The sequence below is a fragment of the Festucalex cinctus genome, chromosome 21 (assembly GCF_051991245.1).
Source record: "Festucalex cinctus isolate MCC-2025b chromosome 21, RoL_Fcin_1.0, whole genome shotgun sequence".
Lineage (NCBI taxonomy): Eukaryota > Metazoa > Chordata > Actinopteri > Syngnathiformes > Syngnathidae > Festucalex > Festucalex cinctus.
In genome coordinates this window covers 11,868,294-11,889,760 of record NC_135431.1, presented here as the reverse complement: position 1 = coordinate 11,889,760, position 21,467 = coordinate 11,868,294, and the positions used below count along the sequence as shown (strand labels likewise).

The 21,467-nt window shown below is 38.9% G+C and overlaps 2 protein-coding genes and 1 long non-coding RNA gene across 4 annotated transcripts in view; all 3 read right to left on the bottom strand.

The window, feature by feature from the left end:
• LOC144010881 (uncharacterized) overlaps positions 1–2,513 on the bottom strand; it is a 72,314-nt gene extending 69,801 nt beyond the window's left edge. For both annotated transcript variants that reach the window (XR_013281377.1, XR_013281378.1), the window contains exon 1: positions 2,067–2,513. This is a non-coding gene — a long non-coding RNA (uncharacterized LOC144010881). The remainder of the gene's footprint in view (positions 1–2,066) is intronic.
• A 1,628-nt stretch (positions 2,514–4,141) lies between these two features.
• vrtn (vertebrae development associated) lies at positions 4,142–8,356 on the bottom strand. The gene is made up of 3 exons (XM_077511377.1): positions 8,116–8,356; positions 6,797–7,110; positions 4,142–6,267 (listed from the first exon to the last, which is right to left on the bottom strand). Exons 1-3 carry the CDS (start codon positions 8,276–8,278, stop codon positions 4,597–4,599), a joined length of 2,148 nt encoding a protein of 715 aa, XP_077367503.1. The 5' UTR covers positions 8,279–8,356; the 3' UTR covers positions 4,142–4,596.
• Positions 8,357–11,066: 2,710 nt separating this feature from the next.
• LOC144010729 (uncharacterized) lies at positions 11,067–15,055 on the bottom strand. Its single transcript, XM_077511170.1, has 7 exons — positions 14,762–15,055; positions 14,388–14,642; positions 12,999–13,295; positions 12,879–12,932; positions 12,691–12,795; positions 11,682–11,722; positions 11,067–11,614 (listed from the first exon to the last, which is right to left on the bottom strand). Exons 1-7 carry the CDS (start codon positions 14,853–14,855, stop codon positions 11,507–11,509), a joined length of 954 nt encoding a protein of 317 aa, XP_077367296.1. The 5' UTR covers positions 14,856–15,055; the 3' UTR covers positions 11,067–11,506.
• Between the last annotated feature and the right edge of the window lie 6,412 nt (positions 15,056–21,467).

Sequence of the window (21,467 nt, the reverse complement as noted above, 5' to 3'; positions counted from 1 at the left end):
GACATGCTGTCATAGCAGATGAAGACAGTCATTTATTAACTCCAACGGGTCTTCTCCTGCTGAGTTGCAGCCCAGCGTGTTGCTCAGCCTTTTCCCCCCTCCCATGTTCAAAATGTAACTTTTGCCTCACGAGCATTACAATGTTTGAAAATCACTGTCAATAAATATTTTTCCCTTGCCGGTATTGTATATTTTTTCTGCCCTAAAACAAAAAAAAACAAACAAAAAAAAAACACTATTTTATGGCCTTATTTAATTTAACCTGGTCCAAAATATTGCAGCCTCTTCAAGTTAATGCAATCTTGTACATGGCACACTACTGACATCTAGTGGACAAAACTTGACACTACACATATGTGGTCACGTCATTAAATGTAAGGACGTCAAGCCTGCACTGATTAAAAGATGATTAACTGCTTGGAATGACAAAGTCGCGTGTTTACACCACTTTCTCTAATCAAGATTTTAATTCGGAACCCTGCCAAGGCCCCCCTCTTTCTTTTGTTCACAAAGAACACATCTGCTGCTCACGTACAGACATATGCTAAATTGTCCTAAGACCTTCCAACCCTCATTAATTCCACACCATCTATTCTAGCCTACTGCTCACAACACACTTAGAAATTTGCTTGCCAAGGTTGCTTTTCTCCAATAAAACTTATAGTAAAAAGTTGGAGACAAAATGCATCAGCATTCTGTGCTTGTTTAAGAGAAATCACTTGTATTGAAAATATATTAATTAGGGCTGCTCGATTATGGAAAAAATAATAATCACGATTATTGTGGTAATAACTGAAATCATGATTATTCAAAATGATTATTTATGTTTTTGTTCAAAGCAAGAAAATGTTTAAACATTTGAAAATATTAAGACAAAAAAAACAACAAAATAATATGTAAGCTCATTTTGGACCAAACAGACATTATAATAATAAATTATTATTTATGTTACAAGACAAATCTCTTCCCATAGATTTTATTCAATGGAACTAAAGTGACGTCAGACCCACAATAGCAATTTTTGTCGGCTAAATAAATAGCACATTTGCGTAAGCCTGGTTTGTTAATAAGTAGTGTTGTTCCGATACCGTTTTTTGGCTCCCGATACCGATACCCAGCTTTGCAGTATCGGCCGATACCGATACCATACCGATACTTAAGGTTTTTTTTTCCTCAACATGAAAAGGCTGTCCTGCCATTGGTTCAGAGCATTTAAGGGCCAATAGGATATCTTAGATCGGCATGCAGTGAACATGTCACATACCAGTGAATGTCGTGCACCAGCAAGACACAAGATTCTGCATCCAAAATTATATATTAGCGTTGGAATTAATGGTATCGGCATGTTACTTGTGAGTAGTCACCGATACCGATACCACTGTTTTAATGCAGTATCGGCACCTCTGCCGATACCAGTATCGGTATCGGAACAACACTATTAATAAGTGATAGGAACGGCAAATTAGTCAGGCTGTCAGCATCAAAGTGTGCACAGTCCATCAATCCTTTTTCTGAACCGCTAATCCTCACGTAGGGTGGCCACTTTTTTTTACACAGTAATATACCTATTTTATAAAATTTCTGAAAGTTTGAACATTGAAAATGTTCGAGAGAATTTGAGAGAATGTAAATGCCTCGAGAAAAGTTTAGGAACTGTGTGGTGCGGGGTTTTAGAGCCTTAAAACGTATAATAAATTTAAAACATAAAGCTAACAACTTCACGAATTTGGGGTATTTTTTACAACCTAACCCCAGCAGAAAACGAGGGAACACTGTACATCAGACTCGAGGTGTATTTTCATCAAAGTTTTGCTCTCTCTGTCCACTTTCCCACCACAGTCTACACTTCTGTAGGACTGGTGATGCTTCACAGGTTGTGCCCATTTTGACATATCGAATAGTCTTAAAAAATAACATTCAATAAGGTTTTATGATTTTATAGAACACAGGAAAATATAAATGTGTATGTACAACACTACATACTTTGGCCAGCACGTATGTACACTGCACCAGTGAGCGTGTTTTGATTAGCTGTCATTTGTCAAATCTACTCTGTAGTTACTCACTTCTAGAACTTGGTGGCGAGCTTTTCCTCTCCCGCTGCTCATCGCACTGGAGTTGGTGTTGTACGCCGGCCGACCCTGTTGTGTTCTTCACTTCTGCCATGCATGACACGCGCAGCGAGCAGTTTTTTTTTGTTTTTTTTGCTTGTTTCAGACCTTAACGAGCCACTAAATTGTTTCATTGACGTTAATGTGCGAAGACGACTCTCCCTCCGAAAGCGAATGCTCGGCGCACTATCGTGGGAAAGGGGGGTTGCCGGTCGTTGTTCGCAGTCAATAAAGACTCGGTTCCCATCGTTCACATTGACGAGCCATTCAAATGACTCAATTCGTTCATCATTAAACTCAAACGCGGCTGAAAAGGCGGCCTAACCAGCGTCCGGTTTAGGGTTGCGCATGGCGGCTAACACTGCTGTTAGCTCGCTGTTAGCTAGCAGTCGCGTCTAAACGCTGGCAAGTCGCAGGCCCGATTACACGCTTCCGGTAACAACTTCAAAGTAAAAGTGTAACAATGCATTGATGTACATATACTACTTGGAAAAGTAAGGTTTATTTTGAAATTTGGTTTCTCACAGCTCCGTGTACTGTCATGCATACTGCCGTTAGCTTGACTACGACTATTTCAGGGGCTGTCCGAGGTAGAAATGTCGTTTCAGCTTTACTATTAATAATCGTTTTTTGTACGATTATGCCTATTTTGTAATCGTAGAGGGTAATAATCGAAATCGTAATAGAATTTCGATTCATTGCACAGCCCTAATATTAATTTTGGAGAATTAATGGAAATTTGTCTTGCCTTTTAAAACCTAAAAAAAAGCATGCATCATTTTGTGCTCATTTTCACTTGAAGTTCACCAATAAAATACAGTGCAGTATTGGCAAGTTGTGTTTATATTCAGTATTCATGTTTTTGTATTGTACCCCCACTAGTCTAAATTTACCATTCTGATTAATATTGTGTTCGTGGAATATGAGTTAAGCAGCAAAATCCACTTATTTTTATGGATAAAAATGGGTATTTTGCCACTTAATTCATATTTGATAAACAATGTCTTAATCAGAATATTGTCTTTAGACTAGTGGGTTTGCCTAGAAGATAGTTCCAAGAGCATTTTTTGGTTGACTTCTCTTTTGTAATAACTTTATTGCAACACTACTGTAAGAAAATGTAATTTGAAAAGCTACTCACTTTTTGCCTCTGCTATATTCTGCAGCCAAACTTGACATGGAAATTTACCAGTAACATTCACTCCTTTATTACTCTGTCCACAAAGCATTTAAGTCAGATTATAAATGTATTATTTCTTAAATCTTTACGGGATGTACTACTTCAACTGAAAATAGTTTTCATTAACCTTTAGATACCCTGAGAATATTGAGGTTCACTTATGTTGTAAAATACAAGTTATTTCTCAAGAATCCCATTCAAATCAGCTCAGATATAAAGAAAATAGAGGCAATTTAAGTCTTATTTTGTTATCTCCGAAATTAACTTAATTCCAATTTATCACTGGTTATGTTATTAAAATCAATGATAGTCTGTTAAGCCACTGGCTCATAGGCCCAATACCAGCCTTTTTACGGAGACAATAATGCTGTTTTAATATTAAACATTGTGTATTGGTGGTATCTAACATTTTGACGCTGAAATAAATGTGACCAGATAGATGCGAATTTACTTCCACCTCTCAAGCGCTTCACTTATACGTGTGAGTGGTGGTATCACTTGATCAAAGTGTCTGAGGCAACCCCCCACCCGCTCTCTACCCGTCTTGAACCCCCTTCACAAAAACACAAGCTCTCCAGTCTTATCTCCACCACCTTGATCCACCTTGCATACAATTAAGACCCCCTTCACACTCGTCCCCACCCTTGACCATTACCTTCATTAGCATGAGCACAATAAGCTGCACAGGAGAGGAAAAAAACAAAACAAAACCGCTGATCTGCTATTGTTAAATGATTGTTTGCTCACCCTATGCAGGCCATCGATACCGACAGGTCCAGTTTTGCTCATTTTTAATGTTGGTGCGTTAAGAACTAGCAGTTTTTCTCGCCCCACTGAAATAAACACAACAAACCGACAGAACCTTTTATTTTCACACTAGGTGAGCACAAATGTAACACTGGACTTACAAAATAAAAAGTAGCTTACGAAAGGCAACTGAGAATAGGTAGTCTTGAAATGAGCAGTAGGAGAAAAAAAAAAAAAAAAGTTACATTCAAGCGTCTTCAGAATAATGTGCATTTGGTCAAAATGTTACATTCAGTGTGTTCTTTGGTGCAAGTCACAATAGTGTTGATTACTAAGTAAAAAAAAAAAAAAAGGAATACAAAATAGGCGAAGAAAAAAATTGTAATAAGAACCCTGGCTCGTAGAAACAGTCAACATAATATGCAAAAAAGCATCCAACAACCAAAGAGAAGTAAAGGGTGCCTGGTACGGAGCCTAGCAGGGAGTCCAAGCTTTAAACTGCCTTTTGCCTTAGCCACGTCTTAGTCACAGTGTTACACATGTGCAAATTTTCCAAATTCAGCCGTGAACCAGCGACACCCCGTGATGCAGAGCACGCTTCCACATGTAGTAGGTGGAGCGCGGGGTAAAGGGAAAGTGGCAGCGGAACTCCTTGAAGGTGGGGAAGGACTTCTCCTCGAAGCGCGTCTGCAGAAACAGCTTGGCCTTGGCTTTAAAGTTGGCCAGAGCCACCACGTCCACCGCCAGCCTCTGCGTGTCCGGCAGGGAGCACGCCAGGCCGTGGTTGGGATACGGGCTGACCAGAGGAGCCGTGCTGGAGCCGCAGCCGACGTACGAGGGGATCACTGCGAACGGGAGCGGCGTGCGGTTATGTGCCATGTTGAGGATCGGCGTTTCTTCGACCTTCGGGGCGTTGACCTCGGTCACCTTCCGCTTTGTGTTGCCACCCCTCCACAGCCAGAAGAAGCAGAGGGACAAAGTTGGAAAGCGGAGTTTGAACTTGCTCAGGGACAATTTGGCCTTCTGGACCAGCAACTTGGCGACGTCTCTGAGTTGTTTCTTACTCACGTACGCCACCCGGAAACTTCTATGCCTTCGCCTGCAGATCTTGGAGCGTGGAGCCGCTTCGCCGACGTTCTGCAACACCGGAGAGACGCTTTGAGGACTGTCCGAGGTGTCCGAGCTGCTAGCTTTGTAGCCTCCAATGAACAACATGGCCTCTTTCCTCCAGTTGTAGTAGGTGGACCTGGAGATGCCAGGGAAGTTGCGCTTAAAGAGGCGGAAGGGAAACGATGCGTTGGTGGCTATGCAGTTCTGCAAGCAGCGTTTGGCCTGCTGCATGTGGGCGACGCTCTGCGCCCGCTCCAGATCCGCCATGCTGAGGCCGAACATGCCGGCCACGCTGTCTGGTTGGTCCGACTCGTCCTGTCTGAGCTCAGGGGAGGACCAAGCTTCCTGCTCCGTGCTCTCGCCGGGACTGACCTCCCCCGCGGACGACGAAGTGGAGAAGGTACCGCCCGATTTGAGGAGCTCCTGCTTCCAGTTGTAGTAAGACGACCTGGAGATGTCCGGGAAGAACTCCTTGAACTGGTGCAGCGGGATGAGCTTCCCTCCCAGGTAGCACGCCTGCAGGAAGTACTTAGCCTCGTAGCGGGCTGTGGACTTCTTACAGTGCTCCTGAGACTGCCTCTTCCAGCGGTAGAAGGTCCTCTTCGTGATGTTGTACTTGTCCTTCAGACTTGGGTAGGAGAACTGAGAGTTTTGGTTGAGGAGCTCCTCGCTCTCGGGACTCCTCGAAACAAAATCGCTGACGTGGACCAGGGCCACAAAGTGATCGGGTCGGAACAACGTCTCTGATTGCATCTCGCCGGACCACATGATGTGGAGGGTTTGCGGCTCGCATTCTTTGGGCCAAGTCCTGGACCGGATGATTCGGTTGAAGTAGTATCGGATCTTATGGTTGAACATAGGGTAGACGGAGTATATGTTCACCTCGAGAACTGACGCCAGCGCGTAGACGTGCCACATGTTGGCGTACGAGTCGGGGAAGCACGAGGCCTTGACGTCGGCGTCAAAGATGGCCTCCAGGATGCCGGCAGACAGCTTGATCATGGCCTCCGACTCCTCGGCGCAGAGGCTGAAGCGCACCGCCTGCAGCATCATCTTGGAGTCGATCATCCCGGACAGGTAGTACCGCTTCCACAGGACCATTTCCGCAACGGTCCTTACCTGGTGATGTGAAAATAAACTCAGATTGAGTTCAATCTATGTCAATTTTAAAAATCAAAAATTTTGCCCACTCCTGAACTCTTTTGGTTCCATATCTATGGAGGACAAAAACTGCCAAAACTAAAAATAAGTACCGGTAAATAAAAGTGAAAATTAAAACGGATATTGAAAAAATAAATATAAATGGTGAAAAATATACCTAAATACATTGACAAATAAATTAATAAATAAAACTAAAAATAAACAACGAGATAAAAAAATAAAAATAATTATAAAAAATAAATAATGAAAAATACAAAATAAATATATAGATAGAATTATATATAAATTAATAAATAAAAACACTTCTCTTATTTATTTCATGCTTCTGACAAGCTTAGGACCACACCCTCATTTGAATAACATTTCGACCTGACAGTCATTCATTTCTTTTTTATTTTGGCAGTTTTGGTCCTCCATACATACCCCTTCAACAAAAACTGGTCTAGTATTCACAAGCTTGGTGGAAAATTGGCAGTGGGACCCTCACCTGCAACTCCAAGCTCAGCCCACTGTTGCCCACCAGCAGCATGCTGGCTGCGTCAAACAGCAGGTTGCCTTTCCCTTTGCAGCGTAGCGGCAGGAGGTCCGCAGGGGCGTCCCGCGGGTACAGGCCCTGGGCGACGTCGTCCACGCCCACCCAGTCGGGGAAGTTCTGGCAGGGCGGGCGGGGCAGCGGGAAGGGAGCCAGGAGCCGGTCCACCTCCAGGGCTTTCAGGGTGAGCACGTGGAGGCCCGAGCTCTCCGTTGCCTCCTGGAGCTCTCTCAGGATGGACAGCACCACCTCGTTCCGCTGAATCATGACTGTCAGACATCACAGAAGCAGGGAAACGTTCAATTGTGCTCAGTGTTCTCACGCTATTTTGTAGATCTTTATAGGGAGAATGACATTATTAAAGAATCAAGCCTACGTGTTATCTAGAGTGAAATCATTTTATTAGGTTCCCGTCCCGACAGAGCTAAAATTCTCCTAAAAAGAAAGAGGAAGGATTATAGAGCAAACAAATGTGTAAGCAATATAGCTAGGAACCTTATTTGGCTACTTAAGGCAGTATTCAAATTGAACCCTGCACACGTCATGAGGCAGTCGAATTTTATCTCACTGGTTAACCATAATGTACAGTGACTATTACAACATTGTTTTAAATAGTTGAGGTCAAACAAGCTAACTCCCAACTAGTTCAATCAACATTATCAAAAACTTGCAAAACTACTTTTTAATGAGTGACTTTGTCTCTGACAACAACATCATTCTTCCTTATTAACTATGTTGAATTAATGAAGCTGGGAACAACATTTGGTTATTTAAGTAGGTATTCAAAATAGAAACTGCACACGTCATATAAACACAGAGCAACATTTCGCACTTGCAGTGACAATTATTGCATGCATTCAAATACTTAAATTTCGGAAAGGTTCATTAATTGTCAGGTGCCCTACAAAGAGCTAAATTGATGATTTTGTAATCAACTTAATTAGTTCCATTCAGTGTACATTAGCTTTTAACGATGTATACGTTTTTTTAAAATACCTTTAAGGACATCAATTACTTTTAATCAAGCTGGCGAAAAAAAAACGTGACAGGTAATGCACGCATGAATGTAGTTCGTTCAGGTTGTATGTAATGTCAAATCCATCTTCTCTCTCGATGACAATTCAAATGCAACTCGTGCCAATGTGTACATGGCCACGCAAGCTCGTCGTTGATTTTGCAAACTTTTACGACCTCAAAAAGCAAACGACAGCGTCCCAGAAGCGTTGAACAACAATGACAAACATTTCACGCTAGAAAGCAACGTGCAAACCAACCTGCGGTGATGCGTTGACGTCGCGGAGGAATCGAAAAGCAAGAAAGCTTGCGAGGACTTGTAAAAAAAAAAGTTTGCTCCCGCTGCCTCGTCCTTACTCCATCGCGTGCGTGAAGGGTGACAAATGAGGCGCAGCCAAGAAACCTCCTCAGGAAATTGTCCATCGGGGGAAGAGAGGAAGAAAAAAAAAAGTGCTCCTCCTTCCTCTTTCCTCCTCCTCCTCGCGACGTGCACAGTCAGGGTCAACTTCAATGTGAAGTGTTAACAAAAGGACAGCCCCAGTGGGAGACGGAGTTTGAGCAACATGTTATTTTGTCAACAGTTCAAGGTTAGTTGTCAGCTGTGCTTGGAATTAACTTCCTCATAGTTACAAACTCAAAATGTTTTCAGTGTTTTGACCATTATTTTCAACACATAAAAATTCACATCTATTAATCCAAACAGACTGATAACCATGGTCATATTTTATTTTTATGGTTCTGCATATTATTTGAGGATAAATAAATACTAATAAATTCTTAGTTTGTTGCATTGCATTGATAAGATTTTTTTGTTTTAGCATGTTTTTATTTTTATTTTCATGGTGGTCCATCACATTATATTGTTCATATTATATTTATTAAAAATCTTTTTTTCAATCCAAAATTGAGTCCAAAATTTTACTAAATAAAATTACCATAACTGATTAATCTCCCAACTAATTAAAAATGAATAAAATAGCTACTTTCTGGGTCCTTAATTAATGCTTGCATTAAAGGTAAGGTTGACAACTTGACAGTAAAAAGAACAAAGGCAGAAGAATATTTGACTGTTTTGCCCTTTAGTGTTTAACTTTACAACAAAGGGTAAAATGTGCAAAAAGTGGCAGATTATTATTAGATATTTTTTTGTGGTGGTGGGCAAAGAATTTTTTGGGGGGGGCAGCGATTGTTTGAATCTTTGTTAAATATTCATGCGTAAAAAAAAATAAAAAAAAATAAAGAAAAATAAATCCACCATAAATTGGTGATTTTCCCCATGGTTTTAAAATAGCTAATCCGGCCAAATATCTGTTGGGGATCTACATAAATATATACTGTAATTTTACTTCATTTTTAATAGCATTTTATGGGGTATAATATAATGTAGTCATGAAGACACGAACGGATAAAAGTTTCACAACTACTGTAAGTGAATGCGCTGAAGTAATATTGGTTGCAGATGATAAAGAATATATGACTGTGAATATTGGTATATTGGTCAGCCATTGCTTACATTGATGCTAATTGTTAGCCCATCTATACCATTTCCCATCATGTGTGACCAATAAGCTGGTGGAATTGAATGCAAAGATTGGCGATTGTTTTAAGTATATTTGTTTTATGTTTAGTTTGACAGTAAACTCAAAATTCAGCGTCTTTTCTTGAAGAATTGTTCACTTTCTGTCAAACTGCTTCTTGTTGGGAAGTCTTGTATTCACTGCATACTGTGATCTTAATGTTTTGCAACCCATATAGTTCCATGTTAGTAACTGATGACCAAAAATGTAACGTAATGCACAAAATGAGCTGTTAAGTTATTTGGCGCTCATCCAGATAATCTGTGGTCAGCTTTCTACTGCGTGTGCGTGTGTGTGTGCGCGTGAGTCCCGTTTGTGGATTGGAGCGGAGAGCGTTCAGACTGGGCGTGGAGCTCGGCCTCCACTTTTTTAACACCTCTCCCCTCTCTCTTGTGTCTTTTGCAGGATTTCGCTCATCAAGGCCCTTTTGTCCCACGCACAACCCCCTCAAGTCACTCACACGCGCACACACATCAGCAGGGGACGGCAACATTTGGCCCCCCTGACCCATCAGACAAGCTGGTGCCTGGCTCGGACAGGCTTCGCGGCTTTGACCTTATCAGTTGATTGTGTGACCTAACACATGCGCACAATGCATTGGTGAGTAAATAATGCACGTAAGCTTTTCCATGGTTGATTGCTTGCAAAGTGTGTCGAAAGCATGTGGTATGTTTTCTGCGCTCGTGAAAGGTTTTGAAACGACGATGGTGAAATTGTTGTGCAAGGCACGTGCACAAGAGGTGCATCAGTTCGAGGTTTGAAAAACAGGGGTGAAAATATTCCCCAAAAAATAAATAAATAAATAAAATAAAGATAATATTTACTTAAGAAAACATTAAGAAAAAAAGAAAATATTCCAAGATAATCGGGGGGAAAAAAACAATTTCTCAAAAAAAGAAGAAAAAAAGTATTATTTTGGAAAACAAAAACTAAAAAATGTTCCAATAAACAGAATATATTCTGAAAAATAGAAAAGAAAATCATTAAAATAGAAAAGAAAATTATTTCGAAAACAATTATACCAAAACAGATTTTTTTTTTTAAATCCAATACACTTCCATAATCTGCGAAATACTTTAAAATAATATTTTCATTCATTGAAATATTTGGGCTATTTGTAGCACATTACAACACATGCTAGTTTTTATTTATTTATTTATTTATTCATGCACAGTTTTTTCAGATTAGCTGCTTCAATTCAATGGTCATTGTGCTGCTCCTTCTGTTCTGTGCAACTTGGCCACATGTAGGCACTATAATACGGTACATAGAGACCATCGCTCTTATATTAATATTAGGCATTCTTTGAAGACTATGAAAAATTATGCCTGTGAGTATTGTTAATCTGGCCATTTGTGTTTAAATAGCCGTCACTCGTATGTTAAGTGGCGCTGGTGGATTCAAATTTAATATTCACAAAGTTTCTCTTTCGACCAACATTTCTGCTTCACTTATCTGTTCGACCCCCTCACTCAACTCTTTCTCGCTCTTTGTCACACGCACGCACACACACGCACTCTAAGGTGTGGAGATGCACTGTGAACAACACAAGAGTGGGCTGACTAAAAAGCATTTAAAATGCAAATCGGGCAACGCCGGGACCGGCTCCGGCAGGCTCTCTCGCCTGCTGAGATTGTGTGTTACAGTGTATGCGTGCGTGGCTGTGCAAGTGTGACCTCGTGTGTGTACGCAAATGCAGGCTAAAGTTAAGTCAAGAAAGAAAAAATATTTCCAAATCATTTTAGCAGCTTTTATCAAGAGAATAGTTTTAAGGAAAAAAATAAAGTCACAATTTCATAATAAACTCTATTTTTTTTTTTTTTTTTTGCAAGGGAAAAAAAAAGAAGATTTTTTTTTATTTAAAATATATTTTTAAAAAGAGAACAGAATTTTCACTTCACGCCATGGAGAAAACAGGAAATCACCCTTTTGTTGTCAAATGACAAAAAAACGGGGAAATGATATGTCTTGAGGTAGACTTTTCAAATACATAACATATAAATACTTAAGCAGACACGTGAATAGTGAATTAAAGCGAAAATAATCTTATACGCACATGAACACACATGGAGGACTACTGGTAGCGAATGCAAGCGTATTCTGTATCTTGGCCCTGAGAGAAAGAAACGCTTTCCGCACCATCGGGCAGGACCACGTCCGCATAAACGACATCATCTGCAACCTGTGATTACATTCAACTCAGTTTGTGTGCTCCCACATTGTACGAATAAAGTTGAGGGTTAACTTACATGGCTGTGAATGGCTGTGGGAGAAGAAGCACCAGGCAGGTCTGAAATGATTGTTTGCATAATGTCATACAAAAATGTACAAATATATAATATGACTAAAATGTAAACAATTTGTTAGGACCTATTCTAATATTTTCCTGCCTCCCCTTTATTTTGAGTGTAATTTCACTGTCGATTGCAAATGGCAGCACACTATTTGTTTGAAACTAGATTTGACTAAAAAAAAAGAATTAAAACAAGGTATTTCAGCTCACTGTAATTTTTACTGAATTTTATTATATGTAACAAATTTTTACACCTAAAATGTGCATCTTTGGGCATTTTTATTGAATGCATATTGTGAGATGCATATTGTGAAATGCAAAGTTAACTTAAGTTTTATTTGATGCTATTACTAGCTATATATCAGATTTATCCCGGTTTTATATTGTATTTCCTTATATTCTGTTTCTTACCATTTTATGGCTATTGTAGGGGCTCATTATAGTTTCTCTCAGCCATTTCCAAGGTTATTATAGTCAAGGAAAAATGTGAAAAATGTGAAATACCTCAAACTAAAATTGTTAAAATATGAGAATGTGTTTTTAAAAAATGAAAACTTATTGAAAGTGCATCTTGCATTCATGAAACTTATAATTTTAGCAAAAATGTCTTTTGTTTTTGTCATTGTCAGTTAATTGAAATACATTTTAAGTGTATTTATTTTGGTACAGTATTGCTGTATGTCCATACAGGAGGAGGAAAGTTAAACAGTCGTTTAATTTATTACTCAATACGGAGTGACTTTTTTTTTTTTTTTTTAAACCTCCCACTTGACAAAAACTTCATATAAAAAACTAAAATTAATACTAAAACTAATAACTCAATAAAACAAAGCATTTTCAAATAATAACTAATAAACTTCCTCTAAAACCTCATTAAAATTGAATTAAAAAATGAGTTAAAAAAAAACAAAACAAAAAACAACTAATGACAAATCCCAAACTATCATATCGCTGTCACTACTTACTCTCTGCCTTTCTTCGCCGGACCACGACAATCATGGCGGCCAAAGCGGTCAACGCGGCGCACGCCAACACCGCCACCACCACGCCGACTTGGTAGCGGCTGTCACCTGGAAAAATGACACGGACATCACTTCTGTGGCATACATTTGTAATGAGTCATTTTTAAAACTAAGTGGACTTAATTCCATACCCTGAGGTTCTACTTCTTTGAAGTTGGAGTCTCTTCTTCCCTTCCCTTTGGGAACTAAACGGGCAAAATTGTGTTATTTGTTTAGACATAAATACAGGTTCGTTAGTAGTTGGTCCACACCTGGTACTTGGACCCGCATCTCCGCCGAAGTCCATGTGTTTTGTCTCACAGTAGCCTGGCACCTGAACGCCTCGCTCCCGGGAGTTTGCAAGTTGACAGTCAAGGTGACGTCACACCGGGACTTTCGTGAAATGCGATGGCTCAAGTTGTTGTGGACTTCCCGGTTGGCTCGGTCCAACCACGTCAAGAGGACGTCAGACTGCTGCGGTTTGGAGCAACGGTCCAGTGTCAAGAAGGACAGCAGGGTGCACTGCAAAGTCACGCCAAAGCCCGGCGCCCCTAAAAACACGGGCGCTTCTAAAAGAAACCACAAATCAACATTGCCATTTTGGCATGACACTATTTTTTTTTGAAAATTTGACAACTTTATCATAAGAGTAACTTTAACATTTATTTTTGTAAGATATTCACTTTTTTTGTTCAGATTTTCATCTTTCAGTTTAAAAACTTAATTATTGACAATTTAGACTAGAAAAGACTTTTCATACGGCATTTTTTATTATTTTTTTTTTTAAGTTTTGGACGAATGTATTAATGACATAACTGTAATAAAACACTTATTACTACTACTACTGGTATTACTACAAGTATTGTGGGGACTGCTGACACCAGCCATCGATAGGTGGCAAAACAAAATAAAATAATCAGAAATCAAGTAACTCATTCTCGGCAGTAGTTGGCGCTATATGGTGGCAGTTTGTCACATCAGCAAATTATCGTCTGCATCATAATATTTGGTCATTTTCTCAAATGAAATCTTCTGTGTCAGTATTGGTGAGTACTCGAAGTGAATATTCATACTGGTATTGGTCTGCAACAAGTGGTATTGAACAGCCCATTGAAATACAAGAATAAAAATGGTTTTCTTCAAATAAAACAAAACATTTAATTCTCCAAAAATATTAAAGATTTATGGGAAAACTTTTCATGCTAATAAAATAATAACTTTCTGTAAAAATATACAACTTTATTCAAAAGATAAATACTATTTTTCTAAAACAAGCATTCTTTAAAAAAATATATATATATTTTTTTTATTTTAAAGTCTTTATTCTCATAAGATTATAACATTTTACTCATAAATTTGGGATTTTTTTCCCCGATTAAAAATATTAAAATTAAATGTTTTCTCATAAAAGTGATATTTTATTACTGAAATAAAAAGAAACAATTTCTAAAAAATCTAGAAAAAAAAAGCATGATTTGTGAGCTATAAAATGCACACCACGTAAACACACTTTTGTCAAAATATATTTTTCTTGTAATGTTGTGCTTAATTGTCTTGTAATTCTGATGTTATTCTTGTAAAGCTGATTACTACATACAGGTAATCTTATCTTTTTTTTTTTTTTTTTGTAATTGCACCTTCATTGTCCAGGCTTTACTGACCATTTTGAGGTGTGAAGACATCCATTATTCTGCAGTAATGAGGTCCAATGTTGTTTTCCGTCAGACGTGGGAGCCTCTCCGTGCATTGTAAGCCCTGATTGTCATCTTCCGCCGATTTCATCATCTCACCATTACTTCCTATCACCACATCGATGCTTTCAGTTCTCGGGGTAAATCTCCAGATGTGATAGCACGCCAAATTGGCACACGGAAACGTGAACGTCAACCTGACCGGATCACTGGCACCATTGATGACTGCAAGACAGAGATGGTGTGCAATTAATGTCAATAGCACTTCAATGGAAGACTTTTTGGTGGCAATTTATTTAAAAAAAAATAAAAAAATCATATTTTCATCCATATATAGTCATTACCTGCGATGATGAGAGGAAGCAGGATCAACCTCATGATGAAGCACTTGAGCATCCTGAGTGTGTGCTCAAGTGTCCAAATCCTTGGCCGAGTCATTCTGTTGTACTTCCTCTTCCTGTCTTTGCATGCAATTTCCTCGAACAAACTGCTGCTGAGGACACACTTCTGACGTCATTGAGTACTTTTAGTACAGCGGGAATCAACACATTTGGTTAACTTGGAGATTATTATTCATATATGATATTTGAACTAAACTGCACAGTGGTGCCTTGAGATGTGAGTTTAAGGCATTCCGTGATACCGCTGTATTTATTTCAAATCATCTTTGCTCATTGAAATAAATACAAATGACCCCATTTTAGCCCCCCCCCCCAAAAACATTTTTTAAAATTGTTTTTAAGGTGCATTTTCATTCAACAATATTGTGGTTGCTGAATATTGTGAACTATTCTACTACCATTTAGTTAAAATGTTCAAACTTTGCACTTGTGACATTCACTGACTGAAAAAAATATTCATCCATACAGTGCATAAGTCATACAGTATTATATTTCTTTGCACAATAGCAACCACCTCCAAATCCTTCCCATTACTAGAAAATGTCTTTCAAATGTTGACATCAAAAGCCAAAAGACAATTTTGAAGCTTGGCCAGGAGATGGCAGTAACACACTTTTTACATTCCTAACAAAGATGACTGAGGTCCTTGCTTTTCTTCAAAAAAAGGAAAAAAAAAAAAAAAAGTCAGGTTTCTGACTTTTATTTCAGAATTCTCACTTAACTGGTCCTTGTAATAAATTGAACAGCTTTCTCTTTTTTTTTCTTTTTTTTCTTTTAAACCAATTTAACAACTTGGGGAAAAAAAGACCATAAATTGCTAACAATTCTGTATTTATTACAAAAGACACTTTTTTAACAAATTGCAGATACATTTACATGTAAATATATAATGAACAAAAGCAACAACGAAAACGCCAGCAAGACCTCAGAACAGGAACCCACATTTGGGAGCTGTACTGGATATCAAATTAGCTACCCCAGAGACAGCTGATTTTTTTTTTTTTTTTTTTCCCCCACAGATCACATTTATCATTTACGACTGTCAAGTCACAATGACTTTTTATTTTTTTTAATCAAAGCTCCCCCGGATGTAGTTTTTAACAAAAGGGTGTAACCACGGATGGTTGGGTCTTTACAGTTATGCAACACTTAAGGATGTCGTCCAGACAGCCGTGTAATAAAACACTGCTGACTTTTAGGTCACTGAGGTTTAGGCTGGCTTCTTTTACCTGGCAAATTCTGCTCATTTGAACTCTGTTTGCATTCATTACACTGACTTTAATTGAACGTAGTTATTTAATTTCTTGTTAATGGACCAAACTTTAGCACTTCTACTTGTATTAGTCATTGAGTCTGTTGGATTTGGAATGAAGAGTCCTCTTCGATTTAATCATTGGATTGATTTTTCAACAAATCAGCAGGCGTGTCGGCGCTGCCAGTGCACAGCAGCTCTTTGGCTGGAAGCGAAGAGATGTGTCATGGGAAAGAGACTAAAAAGAAGTGAATAGCAACTGGAGGAGACTCAAAAGGATGAATTTTTTAAGCTCAATACGGCTGGCCTTCTGAATGTGGCAGACTTGGCTCATTGTCGAGGAAGTAGCTTCGTCCTTGATGGCCTCTTTTACTTCCTGGTATAACGCAACGGTAGCAAGAAAAACGAAAAAGGGCAATACCGTATTTCCTCAAATAGTGTCCTCTACTTGATTAGTCTATCAACTTCTAGGTGTGACCTCGACTGTGCCCAGCTGTAACATTTTTAGAAAACAACATTTTTAATTATTCCCAACAGTCTCTCTCTTAAATTGGATTTGTCTGGGCTGCGCTGTTTCCAGTAATGTGGACATTAGATTGTATTTATTTATTTATTCATTTATTTTTGGTCCAATCAGAGTTGAGCCTCTATGTGTTGCAATGCTAATCTAATCTGCCTAGCGCCTTTAGAATAAGTAGTCCTTACCCATGTGACTTCAACTTTATTAGCAATCAGAGGTGGCAAATCCAGGTTGAGAGAGTAAAAACCCTGCCACAGTTTGGCTTTAGCTCCAGGTGCTAGCTAGCTCCTCGGGTGCTCATTTACCTGCTAGGGAGCTGTAGCTAACCAGCTAGCTAGCTAGCACAAGTGGCTAAAGCCAAGCTGTGGCAGGGTTTTTACTTTCTGGACCTGGATTTGCCACCTCTGTTAGCAATGCGACTATTCTTGTAACCAATCAGATTTCAGATGGTCCTCTGTGATGTTGACGTTTTTTTTTTTTTTTTGTCCCTTGATTGACGGGTTGAAGCAAAACAGACAACTTCAAACATGGTTGGGAAAACACAGACAAGTGTAGTCTTAAATAATCATAGCCACGTGATAAAATTTTAGCACCTTTAGCATCTGGTTGAGATTTTGGAGGAATTACACTACATTTCTGTATGCTGTTGCGGGATAAGATGATATACAAATGTTACTTTTCATCCATACTTGAGTTTGCTTCTAAGTGACTCACAGCCTTCATTTTGGCCCTTAAAAGAAATTATCTAACGGTCAAAGAATCTTTATCTGCACTTCAGCCAACAGTGAAGCAATCGAGGCAAGGATCTATGAGCTGACAAATACGAGACAAGCGCTAATCAGAAAGTGACTTTAAAGGATAATATGTAACAGACGTGCTTGTTTTGATTAATAATTTCAACGACAGCAATGGGATCTTGTGAATCAGGCAATAACTACAGTTTCATTTTTTACAGTTTTTTGACCTTGTTAACCCCAAAGCCAAGCGAGTAAACAACTCGTCCGTTTGGTAGTCTTCACTGTTCAAAGGAAGGTCATTTTCAAAACAGCTTGCTCTCTGCCTGGCTTCCAGTTGACAGTCTGAGATCATGCTCCACAGAATCTTTCAGAATCTTTTCATTATTGCCGTCTGCTACGTTTCATTGTCTGTCTAAACATATGTCCACATGGAAAGGCTGGAGCCGCAGTCAGCACGGAAAAGATGAGTGGGTCACAACAAAATGGTTGTAGAAAAAAAAATATGGAGGTAGATTCAAGGTCAGTTCATTCAAGTGGCTACAGTGGCGTCTTACACAAAGACCAGAGGACGTTTGGATACGGGACATGTTTGTTTAAGAGATCAATACACACTCTGCCAGGGGATTTTCCACATATTTTTCCAAAACAGATGTAATATTGGCAGCGAATATCAACTAATAGGCCTTAAAACAAAGCCATCAAAGGATCCTCGACACTGTCTTAAATAATTTCACACTCTTAGAACCACTATATTCTCTTATTAGGTTCAGATCGTCCGTGCGGGTTTCTTCTCTTTCCATTCTCTCACAGTGAGCTATTCTAACAGTCTGTTTGGATGGCAGTATTGTTATGTCTGCAAGTTATACGACTGAAAAATAGCAACGGCTAGACTGGAGCATGCTGGACAGTTCAAGATGAGGATTGAGGTTTTTTTTTTTTTTTTTTTTTTTTTTTTTTGCGCTTACGGTTGCAATGAAATCAAACAACAGTCCTAGTATTGGTGCAGCAATTTACTCTTATCACTGATCTCAAACAGGAGCAGAAAGTTGCTAAAAAAATAGTCCAATTATGAATACAATCTCATAAAATTGTTCCAAGGATGCTGACGTGATTCAACATATTAGGGGGGCTCCACGTGAGTGACCTCATCCTCGTCAGTTGCTCTGCAGAGGTCACGAAAAGCACAAACATGATGCAAAGCAGCATTTCACAAAACATTGGGAGCGAGTGAATTAACAAGTGCTGCTTCAAATCAGCCGGCCTCGTCCGAGCATACAGACGGCTCCCGTTGCTATGAGACTTTTCCGTCCCCGGCTGTGGACTTTGGCCAGTCCGCATTAAGAAAAGCAGGCAGCATATCCTGCCTCCACAATGGAGGATATATTTCAACACACAAGTTAGGTCCAGATTCCAGAAGTATTTGGACAGTGGCAGAGTTTTTATGGTTTTGCCTTTTTAGCCACTGCAATGGATTTGATGGAAAACAACCGTCAACAATTTTCTGAAAGAGGTTGGCGTATCATTGTCAACATCTGCAATCAGTCTAGTAACGCAGTACAAATGCTTTGTTACTCGACATACATTAAGTAAGATTTTATCTGGACAATAAACCCTCCATTGCAGGTTCTGGGTTTGTGGTCCCACTTTCGCACAGATTTTTTTTTTGGGGGGGCAGTTATAACTCAATTTTGTTCTTTAATTTGGGATGTAATTTCGCCTTGGGACACTAGGTGGCAGCACATGATTGCATTAATACTAAATCTGAAAGAAGAACAAAAAACAGGAAGTGTTTCAAGATAATCCTCATCTTTGCTGGCGCTCAATCCTCTATCATCCTTTGTTTTACGCCTACAGAAAGCAACAGCTGTAGATTAATTTGATCATGTGTATTTTTGGGCATGATATTTCTTATTTATGTCGTGAGATGAAAAGTTTATTAGTTTGGAAAAAATTGGATTTGTTTACTGTAAACACAGGGTCAATGAGATGTACAAGCTAACGTGCTAGCTAACTTCTAACTTACCCCACTGAACTATTCATCCATCTATCTTCTCTACCACTTATCCTTACTAGGGTAAACAAAACAGACAAACAAAATGATGAATCCAATGCACCCAATCTAAAGTCTTGTTGAAAATTGTGACCGTTTTTAAACAAATTAATGGTGTTTCAAGTTCTTTCACTGATGAAAATCAATTTCATTTATGCGTAAAATAAGCTTCATTAAAATCGTAAGTTAATGTACAGAATTTGAATATGACTGTGATGCCTCTTGCACACTAGTGCTCTATATTGTCTGAGCTATTTGCAGACATATGATGGGCCCATTGTGGCCACAGAAGGAAGTGTTTGTGTTTCCGTCTGTCCCGCATCTGTCACCATGTCGCTGTGTGCAAATAAATCTTGCTTTCCAGCTCTATTTAAATGATAAAAATTGCCATCGGCAACCACAAGCATAACGGTTGATTACTGTCTTTGCTCCAAAGTCACTCCCTGGAAATCCAGAACAGCTCTCTGTTTTGTTTGGCTTTCTGCACGAGTTAGAAATTTCATGACTGACAAATGATCATTTTCAAGTATGGCTCATTTTCCATTTTTGATTTAAATTGTGCGGAACACGCGACAAGGTTTTCCGTTTGTTCCGATGCCCTGTGTGAGTGTCCCCGCTATTAATTACTTTGAAATACGGACTGAAACTCCAGCATGTTAATTCCTGATAATTGATTAGAACAAAGGTTCCTTATCTTTTATTGTGTTTTTGCTGTGGAATCTGCCTTCATGACATCACCTCTGATTGTAATGCAAAATACAATAAATATTTCTACAACAGGGAGTTCTGACCAATCAATTGCAAGAGTTGGAGGCATGACCCACAAAAGAGAACAAAGGGAACCACCACGCTTTAAAAAAAAAAAAAAAAAAAAAAAAAAAAAAAAAAAAAAAAAAAAAAAAAAAAAAAAAAAAAAGAAGTCTTACCTTGATAGACACCAATGCAGTCAAACAAACACCACCTGGACCACAATATGTGACGAATATGCTTGTACAGTGATTGGGTCATTGCTCACAGACTGTAAAATATCAAAAATATGTCACAATAAAAGCTTACAAGCACGACAAATTAACTGTTTAAATTGGATCATTTCTTTCTCGGGATGAATCACTGTTTCTTGGAAAAACTGCAAAATGCAATTTGGATGAAAGCGAACAGTAAGTTTTACTACTGACAGGATAGGAACACACTGTTTTCCTTGCTACTGTCCAGATGTATGAGATTATTGCCCTGGAAACATGTCATTGTTGATCAATATTTCACATTTCCAGGTTACCCACGCAGTGGGTGTGTCAGAAGTCTGGACAGGAGAATGTACACAGGTGAAAGGTGTGCAAGTCAGGTGCGTATTAACAAAACCAAAAAAACAAAAAACAAAAAAACCTAGGCAATGAAGTTAGTAATTACCTTTTATCTCTGTGCTATTAAAAAAAACCATACAACATTTTGGTCAAATAAGAAGCTCCCAACAAATTAGAGAAGGCAATAAAATCATTTTAAGGCATAATTTTCCTTTCAGTTTACCTGCATCATGAACATTACATTTAATTTGAGAACAATGTTGTACATAGTGCCATGTCTGGGCAAAACTGTATTTATATTGGCTCGTTTCTACACTCCAACTGTGCTGATACAACTGAGGTGATAATGATAAAATCACAAATGGGAAGTCAGCACTTGTTGAAAACAAAATTGACAAAGGCTGACTTACCTGCCAACCTTTTGTTTGGATTAGCCGATGAAGCCGCTTTCCCAATGACAGACCTGATAACAATGAAGTAATAGAATATTTTGGAAAAGCTGGCCCACAACCAAAGTGGTGGATTAATAATAATAGGCCCTATTGGACCTGAGTGAATACTTTTTGAGCGTGTAAAACATTTGCTAGAGTCGAACAGGACCTGTCTAAAGTTGAGACAAATTGGGCCATCGAGCAGTCTCGCTAGCTAGCTAGCAAGGTAGCCAGCTAACTAGCGAGCCAGCTAACACATTCCAGACTTTGACTTCCATTGTAACAACACAAATTCTTTAAAGGAAGACCATGAAAATAATCTGACAATCAAGACTAAAGATGTATTTATCTATTCGCA

What these genes read in the sequence shown, in the direction of transcription:
- vrtn (XM_077511377.1), bottom strand. Translation starts at nt 8,278, where the DNA reads ATGGACAATTTCCTGAGGAGGTTTCTTGGCTGCGCCTCATTTGTCACC. An exon ending in ACGTCAACGCATCACCGCAG is followed by an intron (nt 7,111 to 8,115) that starts GTTGGTTTGCAC and finishes GATGTCTGACAG; the next exon opens with TCATGATTCAGCGGAACGAG. An exon ending in GGCTGAGCTTGGAGTTGCAG is followed by an intron (nt 6,268 to 6,796) that starts GTGAGGGTCCCA and finishes TCACATCACCAG; the next exon opens with GTAAGGACCGTTGCGGAAAT.
- LOC144010729 (XM_077511170.1), bottom strand. Translation starts at nt 14,855, where the DNA reads ATGACTCGGCCAAGGATTTGGACACTTGAGCACACACTCAGGATGCTC. An exon ending in GCTTCCTCTCATCATCGCAG is followed by an intron (nt 14,643 to 14,761) that starts GTAATGACTATA and finishes TCTGTCTTGCAG; the next exon opens with TCATCAATGGTGCCAGTGAT. An exon ending in GATGCGGGTCCAAGTACCAG is followed by an intron (nt 12,933 to 12,998) that starts GTGTGGACCAAC and finishes TTGCCCGTTTAG; the next exon opens with TTCCCAAAGGGAAGGGAAGA.